At 36.8% G+C, this 20078-nt stretch overlaps 1 protein-coding gene across 1 annotated transcript in view; it reads right to left on the bottom strand.

Moving 5' to 3' along the window:
- unm_sa1261 (un-named sa1261) overlaps nt 1–19291 on the bottom strand; it is a 32500-nt gene extending 13209 nt beyond the window's left edge. Inside the window, exons 1-2 of the mRNA XM_030142004.1 lie at nt 19015–19291; nt 2241–2457 (exon numbers count right to left, since the gene is read on the bottom strand). Of these exons, the coding sequence (XP_029997864.1) occupies nt 2241–2412 (172 nt within the window). The 5' untranslated portion in view covers nt 2413–2457; nt 19015–19291. The remainder of the gene's footprint in view (nt 1–2240; nt 2458–19014) is intronic.
- Nucleotides 19292–20078: the final 787 nt, after the last annotated feature.

Here is a 20078-nt window from a genome sequence, read left to right as displayed (position 1 = left end):
ATTAGATTTAACTGAACTGAGATAAAACAGACTGAACAAGACTACATAAACGGGTTCATCGTCTGTGTTATTATTCATTCTGTGTCTATTTCACTCAAGCCCATTTACAACCCAATGAAAATCATCACTCACACAAGGACAAGAAAATAAAATGTATTGTGATTCTGATTCATTAATCCTCCAATCAGAGCACAGCTTCAGGTCACCTGATAACCAAAGGTTTAGAAGTTACTGTAAATAATATATAGTAAAGAATTCCCTCAATATGGCGCATCGAGATCGCAATGATCTGGGAAGACGGAGAACAAAAATACTGCATTTACCAAAGTAATGGACACATTCACACAGAAATGAAGTAAATACAATCAAAACAAAATCTGATGAATGTTAACGAGAACAATTACTACTGTATAATATGTATATTAGTACTTTTATTTCAGAGTCATTTTTACTATAATTGAGATATTGACGATATTTCAGTGAGGATATTCCTTTATTCTCCATTATTTTAACCCTTCATGTCCTAAACTTCCATGATCGACCATAAATATCTACTGATCTAAAAGGTTTAATACCTGCTGATCCACTAATCCTATCAATACATGTAAATAATTGGTGTAAAATACAGTTTGTCGTCTTTTCATGGTCATCAGATATGACCCATTTGGACGTTCAGAGGCTCTGTAGTTACCGTGGAAACATCGTCATCTTCTACAACATTGATTCACCAGTAAAAACCCATGGAGTTGGATCAATGACAGTGGATGGAGACACTTGGTTTATGTTTGGTATGTTGCAGAAAAACTCAATTTTTTCTTCGGTTTTAACATAATATCTATACATTTACTCTAAGCTTTTCTGAACATCTATATCATCAGTAAATGTAATACAGAATATAATACTGAATTTTCACTGAAATATGTAAAATATAGATGAGAATGTTAAAATAAAAAGGTGATAAATCACTTGGGAAAGGTTAAATGTAGAGAAAAAAAAAAAAAACATTTGGAAGTTGCTACAAAAATAGTTCTACATCTTTAAGGGTTAAGTGGGGTTTATGCAACAGCGACCCCTACGGACCAAACAACTGCACAATCGATAGTCAAAGGTTTGGGAGTTTTCTGAAAATTTGGACAAAATAAGGAAATACATGACGTTTTTAATGCTTTTAGTTTGTTGTTAACATAGTTTTCCCTTTTTAACTCAATCTGACCCACATGAAACATCCATGAGGTTCAATGTCACTGTTGGAAATAGTTTGTTTTGATGCACAAGCAAAATGGGAACAATATGTTTTTTATTTTTGTTTTATAGCTCTAAGTTTTCTGTGGTTTGAAAGGATTTAGTGCATTTTTTTTTTTTTTACGTTCACCGTTTTAAGGGATAGAACAAAGACATTTATGTGCATCACATACATCCTGTGCATCACGTCCATCTGGGACTCTTAGACACAGCTGAGCATGCTTGGAGGACCAGGGCATCATGGGATATGAGTACAGAAAAAAAGTACAAATACAAACAAAAATTCAAGTAATTTAAAAAAAACTTGGAAACATGAAACAAAAATATCAAAAATTAACAATAGACTCAAAAATAATTTATGAAATTTGAAGCAAATTATTTGACAATTTAAAAAAAATAAAAAATAAAAATCTATAATTAATAATAAATTTAAAAAATACATATCTATGAACTAAAACTGAACAAAAACAAACCCAGACAAAACTGGGGAAAAAAATACATAAAATGGACAAAAAAACCCTCTACAAACTAAACAAAAATAAACAATCTTTAACAAAATGAAAAATATTACTATAAACCAAAAAATTAAGAAAAATGAAGCAAAAGGAAATAAACAAAAATGAAGAACAAAATTTTAAAAAGATGCATTATGTATTTAGTTTTTTAAAAAATGATTTTTTTTTTTGTGGTTTATTGCACTTTTTTGCAATGTATTTAGTTAGTATGAACTTACTACATACAAATTATTAAAATTTGGGATGTAAGGGTTGTACTGATGTATAAAATCTCCCTATAATCTGAAGGACTTGTTCCATAGTTGGTCATAAAGGGTTAATGAACAAAATGAAGTGTTTGTTCATAGAAATAAGTAGATTTATCAATAATGAAAATATTTGTTAACTTCAGCCCCTAAAGTGCTTTTTGTCTGTACTTTTAGGTAAATTCGTATTAAAAGCAGGACTTCTACTGTGTCTATAGTGAAGGTGTGTCTCTGTTACCTCTGATCTTGTGGACCACCAGGTCCACTTTGCCGTAGGTGCCTTTGCCCAGCTCCCGGACCACCTCATAGTACTTGTTGATGTCCAGTTTCTCCAGGTTCTGGGCGGCGATCAGCTGGAGCTCCTCCAGGATGTCGACGGAGGCCCGGGGCCCATGGGGGGTCGGGTTCATTGTGGTCTGGGGCCAAACTGAGGGCGGGTCTGCAGACGGAGGTGCCTGTGGAAAAGGAGGAGCAGGAAGGAAAGAAAAGTTCAGTTCATAGGGTCGAGAGTCGTTTCCCACACAAACCCCCGAGTGTGGACGCATGAACCGCTCATATCACAAGGAAATGAGACGTCTTTGTGTCCAGGACAGAAAAACTGTTATATAACATAAAAAACGAGGACGAGGCGACAGGAGGCAAAAGAAAGACCTCGGCCTTTTATTTCATCAAACAGGTTCCTGGAAATGTTTCAGAACAGAGCAAGGTTCACCCTGAAAGCACCGGTTCAATCAAATAAAAAGACAATTTACCACCAAATGTTTTTACAACCTGAACCACATCCTTTAAACTCCAGAAAACAGAATGAAAACCCTGGGAAAATGACACGTTCACTGACAGATTAGACAACGTGATTAGAAAAAAAACAAACAGAAAATGTTTATGTATAAAACCCTCAGATCTTCATGACATGACCTGGGGATTAAAAAAAAAAAGAAACAGAACAAGAAAATAAAGGCTAAAAAGAACAAAACTGTTGACAAAATTAATACAAACCAGCAAAGCAAAGAAAATATAAAGAAAAATGTCAATAAAATAGACACATTAAAATAAACATGTTCAAGATAAACTAAAATGAACAAACATGTCAATGAAATGCACATTAAAATGAATAAGTTGGAACAAAATGAAGAAAAATGAACAAAACCATGAACAAACTGATCAACAAAATAAACAAGTGTTAACAAAAAATGAACAAGATTTTCAAAAATAATGAACAATAGAATATCAACAAAAATAAAGAAAATACACATTGAAAGTACTGTGTACGAACAAAACAGACAATAATGAACACAATCATGAACAAAATAAACAAAAAAAATACTGAAATAGCAAACATTAACAAAATAATCAATATATAAAAATCAAGACAAACATCTGATCTGAACCTTTGAGTCAGATTCTAATGTTTTTTTGTTTTGTTTTTTCACTTTTATTATGAATTATTTTTACATTATTTGATCTAAATAAATGTAAGAACCATCTAATAACCTGCTGAAAATGTTCAGATTTAGTCTGACTGATGGGTTATGTATTTTTGGATATTATTATGTATGTGTTTTCGTAGTGTTTTGGATGCTTTTACAGTCGTAGTTTTTGCTGCAACTTTGTCTCCCTTACATTCGATTAAACTCAGTTCAGATTCTATTTGTGGATCTGATGTTTGGTCATGAAACCTTCAGCTGATCAACGCTCTGCTTTAATGAAGGTTGAATTTAGATCGGATGTGTTTCCGATTATTCACACCAGCTTCTTTCCATTCTCAGCAGATCTGTCACCCCTGCTCTTCCTCCTCCTCCTCCTCCTCCTCCTGGATAACCGCCGGTCTTCCAGATCCGTGAACTTCACAGCCCAAATGGCAGCAGCTCATTAACAGGATGACGAGGTGTTGGATGCGACGGGATGCCAGACATCCTGTGCATCACATCCATCTGGGGCTTGGATACACAGCCGAGCATGCTCAGAAGACAGGGGCATGATGGGAAATGAGTACAGGAAAAAAAAACAAATACAAACCAAAAATGAGCAAAGTAATTTTAAAAACTCGGAAACATGAAACAATATCGAAAATGAACAAAAGAGGGGCAAAATATTTGATAAAATTTAAAAAAATTACTTGAAACAAAAATTTACCAAAAACAAATCCAAACAAAAATGAAAATAAGGAAATAAAATGGACAAAAAAAAAATCTACAAAATAAACAAAAATGAACAAATTCAATAGGATGAAAATGGATAAATATAAACAAACAATTATGAAAAATTAAATGCCCAAAAGTGAAGAAAAGGAAATAAACAATGGATAAAAATGAAACAAATGTTAAGATAAATTAACAAAAAATTAAAGAGAATTTCAATAAAGAAAATGAAAAAAGGAATAAACACAATAATGAACAAAATTGACAAATATTAACCAATTATTCAACAAAATGTTAGGGAAAAAAACCACTATGAAATATAAACAAGATATAAACAAACAAACCAAAACAAAAACACCTATTTATGACAAAAATCCATCTGTGTGGAAGCAGGAATGAAGATGATGAAGATGGTCAAAATATGGAACATTAACTTTATAAACAATAAACCAGAAGCTAACCCTAATGATACCTCAGCTGATCCAGTAGATCTGAACCAGAACCACCACCAGAAACCAGGACGACGAGACCTTCACTGACTTCGGATAATCAGAGCGTCTGTACGTCTGTTTATTCAAGCTGAACCGTATGAATCAGACCTTTCACCTTCCTCATTCAGGTGTCGAATGACAGTTACCGATGTGTTTTCAGCCAATCTGCTCCGACCTAAAGGAGAATCTGGACCGAGTTCAAAGACGTTTTCCAGCAGATTTCTATCCTTCTGCTGCGGCAGACTGACAACATTACCTCAATGAAAGCTGAAACCTGCCTTCACGGACCATTTTTCTCACATTTTCAGCTGAACATAAATGCATCAGTGTTTTGTTGTTTTATTTAACATGGAACACATTTTTAAAATAATTAAATTTATAGTCCAATACTTCGCTGTATTATTTTAACTCCATGAAATAAGAGGGAAAGAAGTGTCTACGGTTAGTTAAGAATAATAAGATGTCATCAACATACAAAGAAAACATGTTTTGGTCTGGAATGGAAAAAAAAGAGGCAATTGTTGGCAATTTAAGGCAAATAGAAAATCAGCCTTTTGAGCCTGGACATTCTCACTGAAGACCATTACTTAAAATCTGTATATTAAACCAAAATGTTAACATTATATAATAGTTTTGAATACTCTTCATCAATTTTATAGTCCAATACTTCACTGTATCCTTTTACACCTTGAAACAAGAGGGAAAGAAGTATCTACGGTTGGTTAAGAATAATAAAATGTCATCTGCATACAAAGACAATATGTTTTAGCCTATAATCAAAAAAATAAAATTGTTAGGGATTTAAGACAAATAGAAAATCAACCTGTTGAGCCTGGACATTCTCACTGAGCACCATTAGTTAAAATCTAAACCAAAATTGTATAATTTTATAATACTTTTGGATGCTCTTCATCAATATATGTGCAATGCTCTGCTGAATAATAAGTATTTGTCATGTAATTTGACCATGCCTGTTCCCATCAACAACTGAATAACAACTAAACTGGACGAAATAAAGGAAGAAACTTCACTCTTAACAGAAAAAAATAAATAAAACCAGTACTATGTATAAAAGGCAGTGCTATCAACAATATAAAAGACTCTGTGGTGCAAAAATACTGTCATAATGTTAATAAGAGTCAGATTGTGGTAATTTTATATTTATTTATATATTTATTTAGTTGATTTCATTGTTTACTTTTGTGTTATTATGCATTTGCATTGTTTTCAAACTTTTGCATCTTTTGCTGCAATAATGAATCAATAAAACCAGTACTATGCACAAAAGGTATAAATGCTGTCAACAATATAAGAAACTATCATGCAAAAATACTGTTATGATATAAATAAGAGTCAGATTGTACTAATTTTATTAATTTTTACAAAATATTGTGAAAACCAGCTTTTGTCGATTTCATCTTTTACTTTTTGTGTTATTATGCATTTGCATCGTTTTCAATCTTTTGCATCTTTTGCATTCCCTCTGCAATAATGAATCAATAAAACCAGTACTATTTTTAAAAGGTATAAATGATATCAACAATATAAAAGACTCTATGGTGCAAAAATACTGTTATGTTAATAAGAGTCAGATTGTACCAATTTTATATTTATCTATATATTTATTTTGTCAATTTCATCTTTTACTTTTTGTGTTATTATGCATTTGGATCGTTTTCAACCTTTTGCATCTTTTGCTGCAATAATGAATCAATAAAACCAGTATTATGTATAAAAGGTATAAATGCTATCAACAATATAAAAGACTCTGTTGTACAAAAACACTGTTACAACCTTAAGACTGAGATTGTGCTAATTTTATTAATTTTCACTAAATATTGTGAAAACCAGCTTTTGTCGATTTCACCTTTTCTTTTTTGTGTTATACATTTGCATCGTTTTCAACCTTTAGCTGAAGTAATGAATGTTTTAATATGGATTTGTATATTTTCTTACATCCTTCGACACCTGCCAGTGGGTTTTTTTCGTCTCTTACTTGTGTTCTTTGGGTTCTAGTGAAGTCTGTGACATGTTCATTCCCATCCATGTTTGTTTCTGTTGCCTTCATGCTAATTTTCCTGCCTGCATTTTTGTGGAAGAAAGGAAATCATTTCAACAATAATAAAAACTAAGAAAAGTGTGATTTCCAACACGAGGAATTAAATGATGCAGCCCAGAAAAACTATACAAAAACCTTCTACAGGACTCAAACTAAAGCACAGAGAAGAGATGTTCTTGCTCTAAACTCCACTGCACCGACTTGGAATAATGTTCCATTTTAACGTAATATACCAGAGTTTATAAATGTATTCATGACCTCAGAATATCGCTGATACGCTGCCAAGATGTGTTCTCTGTCAGTCCATCAGAAGATCTGCTGTTCACTGGACTGAAACATCCAACTGTACCAAAAAATAAATAAATAAATAAAAACATCAGCTGTGTGGATGTGAGGAAAACGCTGCAGAAAAACTACCTCCACCGCCTCATTTGAGTTCAGGCCAACATCGACTTGTAAAACATAGACACCTAATTAATCATCAGAAACGCCGGATCAATACACCAACGACTGATTAAACACATTCTACAAATCCAAAGCTGTGCAAATATATTTCACACTTTAAATCCAAAGAGTAGAAAATGTCTGCCCAGTAAATTACACACACTAGAGTGAAAATAAACACATAAAATATGGTATTTTGAAGTTAATCAAATTCTAATCCTGAAAGTTCCACATATTTTTAATTTGACGCAACAGCGAGTATCCCAGAACTAGGGATGTAATGATATGAAAATTTCATATCACAGTTACTGTGACCAAAATTATCACGGTTATCATTATTATCGCAGTATTGTTGAAAATGTGCTCAAAATGTTCAAAAAGTACTAATACACACACTGAAATAATTTAACCCAGTTGTATTTTGAAAAAAAAAAACAAAAAAACCCATAAAATAATGGGTATAATGTATCTTCTGTTGGCAGAAACATTCAAATATTAACCCTTAGTGGTCTGAGCCTATTTTGTCCGTTTTTCAGTACTTTTGATTTTGCCTTTAACTATATAAACAAATGTTTATTATACCCATGTTTGGTATCTTTTTTTTTTCAGCACAACTTCATTTCTATCAACTGCCTGTTATTTTTTCACTTTAACCTACTATATAAACATAAAAGGACAAAAAACAAAAAAAATATAAAATCCAGTTTGAAAAATTGATAAAATTTATTGCATAAATAACACAAAGATGCTTAACGAACCTTTTCAAAGACTTTAAAAGTGAATATTGGTTCTAAATATTAGGTATATACAATTAAAATTGTAAAAAATTAAAACTATACTCAAATATTTGACATAAAAGCAGATCTTTACACAGGCATTTTCTCTAGAAAAGTGCGGTAATCAAACACGGTTATCATGATAATTAGAATTTAAACTGTAATACTAACCATCTGCAATTTTATCGTGGTTTATCGTTTTATCAGTAATTGTTACATCCCTACCCAGAACACTTCACAGCTTTAAGAAAACCTGAAATGCACCAAAAAATACTGATTTAAACATAGTGGGTTATGTTTTTACCCTGTTTTGTTATTAATCTGCAGGTAGACTGGTTCAAAAAAGGAGATTCCAGAGTGAAGGTAATGAAACAAAAGCCTTTTCATGCCATAAAAAACTAGTTTGACAGCTACAAAAATTGATATTATTAGACTGAAGAGCTGAGCATCTCTGTGTTTTGAAGAATTTTCGTGATGAGAGGCTTCTATTATGAAGATGAAACAGCTTCGTTTTAACAAATGTAGAAAAATATTCCTAAAACGGATGAAGAACTGTACAACTACAACGTATGAGTTTTGTTTGTTGTTTGTTTGCTTTAACCCATAAAAACGCAAACAGCTACCAGTGACCAAAACCATCTACTGACATAAACTGTTTAATACCTGTTGATCCACTAATCCTATCAATACATGTAAATAATTGGTGTAAAATACAGTTTCTCAGCTTTAATCATAATCAGATATGACCCATTTGGACATTCAGAGGCTCCGTAGTGAATGTGGAAACACCGTCATCTTCTACAACATTGATTCACCAGTAAAACCTGGACTGAGTTTGATTAATGACAGTGGATGGACACACTTGTTTTTACAATCAGTTATTGATATGTTTGCTGAAAAAGTCACTTTTTCTTCATTTTTTTTCTGTTTCTGATATAATTCTCTTTAAATTTACTCTAAGTTTTCATGAACATCTACATGATCAGTGAATGAACTGTAAGAAAATACATGATATACATTGAAAACTGCAAAATGCAGAGGATAATATTATCATAAATGGTGATAAATCACTTAAAAATAGTTAAATATACAGAAAAATTCATTTGGGAACTGACACAAAAGTAGCACTGGGTCTTTATGGGTTAAACCAGGGATATCTCATAACTCATTGTCTTTCAGGTTCCACATTCAGCCTAATTTGATCTCCACTGGGTCAGAACCAGTAAAATAATAGTATAATAACCTATAAATAATGACAACTCCAAATTTTTCTCCCTATTTTAGTACAAAAGAAAATATGAAATTATGAAAATATTTACATTAACAAACTATCCAAACAAAAAAGATGTGAATAACCTGAAAAAAATGAATTTTCTATTTTTTAAAAAAAGTGCAATTTTACATTGATACATGTGCATTATGGATCTACAAAAAGGCACAAAACATTTAGTAATAGGCAGAATATGGTTAAAATTACACTTAATTTACTTTAGACATTTCAGGTTGTTCATATTTGTTCAGGTTATTCACATTTTATTGTTAAAGGATAGTTTGTAAATGTGCATATTTTCATAATTTCATGGGGTTTTTGCACTAAAACAATGAGAAAAATTTGGAGTTGTCATTATTTATAGGCATAATTTCAGATTTTTTTCACATTAAACCGAGAAGAAAATTTGGAGTCAATATTTCTAGATTATTATGATATTATTTCAGTAGAGATCATTGGTCTGAATATAGAACCTGAACTAAAACGAGTTCAACATCCGTGACAGTTAATATCTTCAGGTAACTTTTGCATTTTGTAAATTCATCCTGCATGTTTGACCCCCCGTTTTAAACCCACCCCAGTCGACATGCACTTCATGACTGTCTGAAAACGTCACGTCCTGAGCTTCATCTGTAATCTGTGTAAAAACCAGCAAAGGCATCGCATTCGGTCGAATAAACTAATGCATTTGGCCGAGAAATCCATTCATCCGAGACGTGTTAGAGCAGCGTGTGAATCCAGACCGCGTACAGTAACATCTGCATCATCTGAAAGCAGAGCATCTGGTTCATCTGAGTTCACTACAGACCAGGAAAACAGCCCAGACCCAGGATAACAGACCAGGAAAACAGCCCAGACCCAGGATAACAGACCAGACCAGGATAACAGACCAGACCCAGGAAAACAGCCCAGACCCAGGATAACAGACCAGACCCAGGATAACAGCCCAGACCCAGGATAACAGACCAGACCCAGGATAACAGACCAGACCCAGGAAAACAGCCCAGACCCAGGAAAACAGACCAGACCCAGGATAACAGACCAGACCCAGGATAACAGACCAGACCCAGGATAACAGCCCAGACCCAGGATAACAGCCCAGACCCAGGAAAACAGCCCAGACCCAGGATAACAGACCAGGAAAACAGCCCAGACCCAGGATAACAGACCAGACCCAGGATAACAGACCAGACCCAGGAAAACAGCCCAGACCCAGGATAACAGACCAGGAAAACAGCCCAGACCCAGGATAACAGACCAGACCCAGGATAACAGCCCAGACCCAGGATAACAGACCAGACCCAGGATAACAGACCAGACCCAGGAAAACAGCCCAGACCCAGGATAACAGCCCAGACCCAGGATAACAGACCAGACCCAGGATAACAGACCAGACCCAGGAAAACAGCCCAGACCCAGGAAAACAGCCCAGACCCAGGAAAACAGACCAGACCCAGGATAACAGACCAGACCCAGGATAACAGACCAGACCCAGGATAACAGCCCAGACCCAGGATAACAGACCAGACCCAGGAAAACAGCCCAGACCCAGGATAACAGACCAGACCCAGGATAACAGACCAGACCCAGGAAAACAGCCCAGACCCAGGATAACAGACCAGACCCAGGATAACAGACCAGACCCAGGAAAACAGACCAGACCCAGGATAACAGACCAGACCCAGGATAACAGACCAGACCCAGGAAAACAGACCAGACCCAGGAAAACAGCCCAGACCCAGAATAACAGACCAGGAAAACAGCCCAGACCCAGGATAACAGACCAGACCCAGGATAACAGACCAGACCCAGGAAAACAGCCCAGACCCAGGATAACAGCCCAGACCCAGGAAAACAGCCCAGACCCAGGATAACAGACCAGACCCAGGATAACAGCCCAGACCCAGGATAACAGACCAGACCCAGGAAAACAGCCCAGACCCAGGAAAACAGCCCAGACCCAGGATAACAGACCAGGAAAACAGCCCAGACCCAGGATAACAGACCAGACCCAGGAAAACAGCCCAGACCCAGGATAACAGACCAGGAAAACAGCCCAGACCCAGGATAACAGACCAGACCCAGGATAACAGACCAGGATAACAGCCCAGACCCAGGATAACAGACCAGGAAAACAGACCAGACCCAGGATAACAGCCCAGACCCAGGATAACAGACCAGACCCAGGAAAACAGCCCAGACCCAGGATAACGGATCAGACCCAGAATAACAGCTCAGACCAGGATAATGGACCAGACCCAGGATAATGGATCAGGTCCAGGATAACAGACCAGACCAGGATAATGGACCAGACCCAGTATAACGGACCAGACCCAGGATAATGGATCAGACCGGGATAATGGATCAGACCAGGATAATGGATCAGACCCAGTATAACGGACCAGACCCAGGACAATGGATCAGACCAGGATAATGGACCAGACCAGGATAATGGACCAGACCAGGATAACAGAGCAGACCCAGGATAACAGAGCAGACCCAGGACAACAGAGCAGATCCAGTATAACGGACCAGACCCAGTATAACGGACCAGACCCAGTATAACGGACCAGACCCAGGATAATGGATCAGACCAGGATAATGGATCAGACCAGGATAATGGACCAGACCAGGATAACAGAGCAGACCCAGGATAATGGATCAGACCCAGTATAACGGACCAGACCCAGGATAATGGATCAGACCCAGTATAACGGACCAGACCCAGGATAATGGATCAGACCCAGTATAACGGACCAGACCCAGGACAATGGATCAGACCAGGATAATGGACCAGACCAGGATAATGGACCAGACCAGGATAACAGAGCAGACCCAGGATAATGGATCAGGTCCAGGATAACAGACTAGACCAGGATAATGGACCAGATTCAAGATAACAGAACAGATCCAGGATAATGGACCGGACCAGGATAATGGACCAGAATTGGATAATTGTTATTAGAGTGTAATTAACAGTTTTTGGGGTTTTTTTTAAACTTTTTTTTTTCATATTATCTCCATAATGCGAGAAACAACTAGCATTAGAATATGTTAAAATGTAAGAAAAAACATCAGATTAGAAGCATTAAAAATGTTTTTATTTCATAGTTTTCATACAGTTTATCATTTTCTGATGTCGGTTTGTTGAATATATATTTATTTGCTTCAAAAGTTAAATGCATGATGTCCAACTAGGTGGGCCTTTTGGAAACTCCATGAAAAACACATTCATTAATTTTTTTTCTAGTTGTATTGGGTTTTTTTTTCTTGAAATCTAAAAAGACTAAGTTGACTTGACTGAGTAATGCAGGTCCGACAGGTTGTTCAGTTACCTGAGGTGGACCTGATGGACCTGCTGGACCATCACAGCTCAGGTTGTGCTTTAATAGATAACATCATAATTGTAATATAGTGGAGTTTGATAACTTTAAGTAGCATAAATAAAAGAAGCTGCAGAGTTATTACCACATTCACTTTAATGATTCAAAACACGTCTTAGAGGAAACTCCATTTACCTGATTCTCTCAAATTAACCCTGGTGCTTTCTTTTTATCCTTGTAAAATGTTAAAAAAATGTGCTCTGTTGCTATAGTAACATGTGTTGTTACAGCCCACACACGTGAATCACCTGTTTTAAGTGTCTTAACCTCAAAAATGAAGACTCTGTCAAACTGATAATTAGATTCTTCAAAGCCGCTGTAATCCAATCAGAGAATAACAGATGATTAAACCCAGACAGACGCAGTCGTTCATCTACCAGAAAAATATGTTTCCCTTATCAGCCTCTAGTTCAGATATTCCATCCAGTCCAGACCCAGACACAGACTGACCCAAGAATCACATATTTTTCCTCCATTTATGCAAATTAGCAACATGTATTACTCACATAATCCAAAGACACTCTAGTCAATTATCTAGTTTCCCAAACTCTTTCTGGTCTTCTTCTAATACGTGTTCAGGTCCATCTTTAACATTCCAGACCAGTACATTTTACAGCCAAACTCCAGATGTTCAGAGCTTCTGTTTATTGAATGACACATTTTTCCACAGACAACCAGCTCAATCATAGTTGTGGTTCCCAATTTATACTAATAAGAACATCAACCCTCAGCCCCACCCCTTTTGTCCATATATGGTCACTTCTGGCTCCAAAAAAAGCCAAAATCCCAACAAAGAATGACAGCAACTCTGTTCACTTCTTTGAGGATTCCATAGATACTTTTTTTTTTTTTTTTTACACTTGAGTTTGAGACAAGCGGTTATCGTTAAATTATGGGGAAATTTCTGAGTTGGTGGCAGCAAATACAAAAATAAAATACAGGAAAGGCAGAAAACATAAAATATAGAGACAAAAAAGTAGTATTTACATAAATTTAGATTTAAATGTAAACATTATATACATATTTGCCCATACATGATGTGATATGGGGGGGCGGGGTGTAATTTGCACTTATTTTTCTTTAAAATTTCACGTTATTCATGTTATTTGCATTTATTTAAAGGATCATGTAATTTTACTTTTTTCACTCTGAAACACAGAGAAAAGTTAGGATCTGTCATTATTATTTATAGGTTATTATGTTATTATTTTACTTGAGACCATATTGTTCCGTCTGTGACCCCTGAACTAAAATGCTTTTGACTCCTCTGATCTAATCTCTGTTTAAAACCAACTGCCATGTTTCAGCTTTTCCATCTGAACCAACAAAAGAACACTGAGCCTTAAAATAGAAGCTGTCATTGTTAAAACATTTCTGCAGAATGTATTTGTCGTTCTTTGTGTCAGAAGGTGCCTGTGCCTCCGCTCTGGTGTCAGTCTCTGAGGCCTTTTGGCTTTTATCTGCTGTCGTTTTTACCTTTTCATGGACTGCCAGGAGCTGTGAGGTGTGTTATCGGACCCTGCCCGCTGGGATTATTTCAGCCTCACATGTATGTTTGTAGAACTAAACCTCTACTGTTCCAGGCCCCCCACCCCTCCTGCTCCACCGCCTCCCACCGGGTGTTGGCATCTTGCTGTGTGGCGGCCAGCGGCTTCGTCCTCGGGGCCTCGGTGACGGATCTGGCGGCGTTCACGGCGTGGTGGAGGACTTCAAAGCATCTGGCTCGGCCTGAGGGGAACGCAAACACTGGGGCTTTGAGCCTCCACGGTCGGCAGCACATCGCCCGGCGATGCTTCCACGGCGCTACATCACAGCGTTCACCCTTTGTCTGCTCTAATCTCCATCTTTCTTCTCTTCTGACATTCTTTTGCTTTGTGACTGTGAGATGTGATGTCAATGTTACAGCTGGGAACCACTGCAAGGATGGAATCTGACAAAAAACACAACCACAGTCCTCTAGAGCTGCATTTCCAGTACATGGTACCAGCTCGACTCGACTCGGCCTTTTTGCGTTTCCATTACATAAAAGTACTTGGAATCTGGTACTATTTTTTTTAGTACCTACTCTGCCGAGGTTACAAAACGGGTGAAGAGATACTAAAATGTGACGTGTAAACACTGCAGGTCGCTGATTGGTCAGAGAGTTGTCACTGTGTCATCAATGCGTGGTCCGCCATTTTTACCAAAGTTAAAAATGTTGGGTTAATATACCAGAAGGATAAGTACATCCATGATAATGGTCTGCAAAACAACACCGTGGTCAGTTGAGGAGGTTCATGTTCAAAGTCCATACTAACTAAATAAATTGCAAAAAAAAAGTGCAATAAACCATAAAAAAAACTTTACATACATATTTCTAAATACACAAAATGTCATAGTTGTATCTGTCAAAATTGTAAATTCCTTTCAAACCAAAGTCACTGCATACCTTCATTTGAGACACACTCATTTTTCTAAACTCTAACAAAATGACAGTAAAATGCACATTATGTACATTTTAAAGGAGAACGGCATCTGCATCTACTTACAGATAGATAAAACCATGTTCATCCACAAAAGGTGCAATAAACAGTTGGACTCCCTGTATATAAAAGTACCTTTGACACTCAGAACACTGATTGAACTAGTGTAAATAGTTTATTTTGATGTACATGTTGTATTTATGCAAATAATAGCCTCTCTATATATACAGTGTTTATACCTGATTGTATAAGTATTTTGCTAAAAAAAATAAATTTTTTAAAAATGATTTCATCTATTCTAAAATTTTGGCATGGTAAAAATTACTATCATTCTTTGTTGTTTATTGGATCAGACATAGCCTACAAATATACAAGAAGACACGATTTACAAAAATACAACATATACATTCAAATAAACCATTTACAATAGTTTAACCAATGCCGTATGTGTCCAAGGTTCTGAAATACAGAGTATGAGTCCAACTTCAGGACAAAAGAAGTGTACCACCGAATAAATACAAATCCCACAACAATGATGTCACTTCCTGTTGTGGTGGGTTGACGCGTAAAAGGAAATCCACAGGATAGTTGATGATCAGAACCCGACTGGGTAAAAAAGTTCTGTAACCAGATCAGATCAGTAAACCACCTGTGGACTGGATAAGACCGGTTTGGTTTGGTTTGGTTGTGTTGTTTTCATCTGTAAACCCATCAGTGAAAGGAAACGGCACCCTGGGACATGTTGAATGTGGAATATGGAAGTGGAATTCTTCCTGTACATGAAAAACAATTATTTCTCTATCTTACCTGGTTCCAATTCTACAGACAACTAAAAATAGATATGCAACTCAGAGATGCTCCAGGTCTTTTCAGATAAAGGGTTAAACCCAAATGAATGCAGAGTAACTCAGCCAAAAATGTTTATGATAAAATTCTATCATTGTTTCCTTAAGTGCAAAGACACACCAACCCGATTTTTGGCGGTTGGACAACATCAGGCAGTCTTGGGAGGTCAGTGGCAATCGGCCGTCGTCCTTAACACCATCGCGATTCTTTTCAGTTGATTCAACATGTGTAATCGGTCATTACCCAGTCATTCAGTCTGACCAGTCTGACTGGTGGAGGAATAGTCCTTGACTAGCAAATCAGTGAATGAGAAGACCGGAATCTTTCTTCATTCACAAGAAGAAGCCGGAGAGCTGACAACGCCAGTATGTTCTTATTACTAACCATTCGTTAGAGTACAACAACAACAACCCTTGTTGACGACTCAACACTCTCTGCTGACAACAATGACTGATGACAGTGAGCTCTGGGTTTTGGTCTACAGAGATGTTCCGTCATTTCCGGTTTTCATTTTTTTGACCCACAATACAGATTAGCGCCACCTGCTGTTATTGAGATATTACGTTTCATGCAAGCGCAGAACATACACTCAAGTCTGTAGTCGATTTGGTGTTCTTCACACTTTCTTGACCGCATCAGGGAGATGGGAGCCAACTGATGAGTCCAGCTACCTTTTCTGCCGACGATCAGCAGTCGATTTAGTGAGTCTTCACCTTAGCTTTCAAGCCTCAAGTTTGGTCCCGAATCAAATGCTGCGTTCACATGTAGTCAAGTATCTGGCAAAACAGAGATTTTTCTCTGCATTTGTGTTTATCATTTACACGACAAGGCCACGTGCACTGAAAACGTTGGTCTCTAAAAACTCCGGCCAAAGTGGAGATTTTGGCAAATCTCAGTTTTCGCATTTGCATGGAAACAGAGGGAAACAGAGATCTCAGACAGATGTTACAGTTTTCGAAGGAAATACATTTGCATCACGTGTGAAGTAACGGAAGTAACATTTTGTTGTGATTCTTTTCAGGATCCTGATTGGTTAATGGTACTCGATCATCTCACTGCCCTGCCATCTTCAGGCTCTTGACGGTGCAGATATACGGGGCCGTGTAAATGAAAATTTTTCAGAAAATGGTCATGTGTGCATGAGATTTTGTTTGGAAACAAAGAGGGGGAAATATCTGTTTTCCAAAATACCTGGCTACCTGTAAACATAACCAAAGTTGAAGATACGTATAAGACGGTTTTACTCAGTTTAGTTCAGGTTCCACATTCAGCCCAATATGATCTAAAGTTGGGCGGACCAGTCAAATAATAGGCATAATAACCTATAAATAATGACAACTCCAAATTTACCCCTTGGTTTTAGTAAAAAAGTAAAATTACATTATGAACATCTTTATAATTACAAACTATCCTTTCACTTAAATAATGGGAATAACTGTAAACAACCACGAACCTGCAATACTTTAAATAAGTGCAATTTTAACAATATTATGCCACAGTTTATCATTTACACACGTACATATAACTTACAGATCACAGTGGATCTACAAATGCAGGAAAAATTTAATAACAGGCAGAATTTTGTTAAAATCACACTTACTTTTCTTAAGACATTTCGGGTTGGTAATGGTTGTTCATGTTATTCGTATTTTTTATGAAAAGATAGTAACATAATAGCCTATAAATAATGACATGTCCAAATTTTCTCTTTGTTTTAGTGCAAAAAAGTACAATTAAATAATGAACATGTTTACAAACTATCCAGTCACAAAAGAAAGGGAATAACCTGGAAAACCTGAAATTTCTTAAGAAAAATAAGTGCAGTTTTAACAATATTATGCCTCAACTTATCATTTATACATGTGCATTACAGTTCGCATCCACAAAGACATAAAACATTTAGCAACAGACACAATATTATAAAAATGTTGGAGTTTGGAACTGTTTGTTTTCGTTAATATCTTCAGCGTAATTTTTGCGTTTCGTAAATTCATCCGACGGGCCGGATTGGACCCTGTGGCGGGCTGGTTTTGGTCCACGGGCCGTATGTTTGACCTCTTTATGTTATGATATATTCTCATGTAGATATTTAGTCGACTTCTACACATGATGAAAACAGATGCACACCCCAGAACAAACCCCCACCCGCCCAGACCGAACCGTCACCGAGATGAAACCCACCCCATCGCCTCCCAAAACCCGGGGACGGGACTCAGCGATGTGTCAGCGTTTCCGTGACAACGTATCAGTGTCAGTGTTTACAGTCGCCGTGTGAGAAGCCTGTCAGCAGCACAAAGACATCAGCTCTGCAGACACAAAGCATTCTGGGACCTGAACCCGCCGTGTGCGTGTGCAGACGCGTGAGCCGCCGTGGTTAATTTGTTACATGTTGAAACAGAATCAGATCCGGTCTGTGATGTGATGTGTGACAAAGGGTCGACCGTGGATCTATTGTTCTGCTCTGTCACTGTCTGGTCACATGGTACAACTTCTGTACAGGAATTCAGCACAAAGGGTTAAAACTATCTGGACATGTGTTAACATCTGCATCTGTACGTTCATTTATTTATGTCCCATCATCAGCTTAATGTTTTCTGTTTTTTAATCAGAACTCACATTGAAGTCTATTTATTTTTGATTTATTTGAATTAAAATAGGCAGTAAATGAGCTCCATACTTTGTGATGCATCTTCTGCATTATTTTCTTCTTGTTTTGTCTTTTACTTTGTTCACATCTTTAATAATATTATCATTTTTGCCTGTATCTTCTCTTGTTTTCATTGTATTACATCCTTTACATCATTCTCATTTTGTCAGATTTGGTTTCTTAACTTTGACTCAAGGCTCAATAAATCAGCCTTTAAACTGATTTGGACGTTTATTGTGATAACTATGGAAACCAACTCATAAAAAGATGGTTATAGTCAGAATATTTTTGATTTATCACTCCAGTTAAGGTTATGATTCCAGCTCAAACAGCCTCAGTGTGAATGGGAAACACTGGTGCATGGAAACACACCAGGACTGGTTCTGACATGAGCCTAAAGACGCGATGAAACAGCAGATTTGCAGGTTTCTCTGCAGACACAAAGCCGGGTTTAAAGAGCAGACAATAAGAGGTTCCACACCGGGTCGGATCTCACCTTGTAAAGCCGCTGTGCATGCGTCTCCTGCGGCGTCAGTCCGTCCACACGCACCGGCCTCTGGTTCCAGGACGCGTCGGATCCTCCAGGAAGCGGAACCCGGAGCCGGACCGTGACCACTGACACCCACCGTCCGTCCTCTGTGACACTTTACCCGGACTGAACCTCCGCCGGAGCCCCACTCTATTGTCTCCGCCGCCGGCCCCGCCCACCTGCCGCTGCGGCCAATCAGAGCGCAGAGCGACGGTGCGCTGCTCTGCGACGGAGACGCCTTCACAGACTGTGGGAATTTATTAACTCGGTATTCCTTCCAAATTAAACACACAATAAAAATGACAGATAATTAAACATTTTGAATACACACATACTAAAATATCATCTATGATCAATATTTGTATTTTATTGGGGAAGTTACATATTATATAAGTGGACATTACATAAGTGTTTGCTCCTGGAGGATTTTGTTGGGTTTCTGTAAATTGGCTTAAAATTTGATTTGATCTATCTCTCCTTTATGTGGAGCACTTTGTAACATTTTGTTTTAAAAAATGCTATATAAATAAAGCTTTACTTACTTACTTACTTATATTCATAAACATGAATTTTTGAAAAAGTGTGTATCCAAAATTTATTTTTAATTTTCTTATCCCTAATAATCAACAAAACAAGCAAAAAAAACAAAACAAACAAACAAAAAAAAACATTAAAATACACCAAGAAATATTTAAAATGAAATGATTACCTCCCCAATAACTGTTCTGTCTTTTCATTATATTTTGTATATTGCCTCTTGTCTGTAATGTTTGATGTATTATTATGGTTCTTTCATAAAATTTGTAAATAAATAAATAAATAAATAAATAAATAAATAAAAATACAGCCTTGAGCAAAACAGTGAAATTGAATAGCAAAATACATTTAAAAAGTAAAATAAGAACAAATATGGATCTGTAGCAGTGGTTCTCAACAGGGGGGTCTCAGAGAGCAGCAGGGGGGCCTTGAGATGGAACGTTTCTTAGAAAAATACTGTAATTACAAAATAATGGGAGAAAAAACTGTCAAAC

Source organism: Sphaeramia orbicularis, chromosome 8 (genome assembly GCF_902148855.1).
Source record: "Sphaeramia orbicularis chromosome 8, fSphaOr1.1, whole genome shotgun sequence".
Classification (NCBI taxonomy): domain Eukaryota; kingdom Metazoa; phylum Chordata; class Actinopteri; order Kurtiformes; family Apogonidae; genus Sphaeramia; species Sphaeramia orbicularis.
Note: the sequence above shows the minus strand (reverse complement) of the source record. Positions and strands in the feature narration are given on the sequence as shown.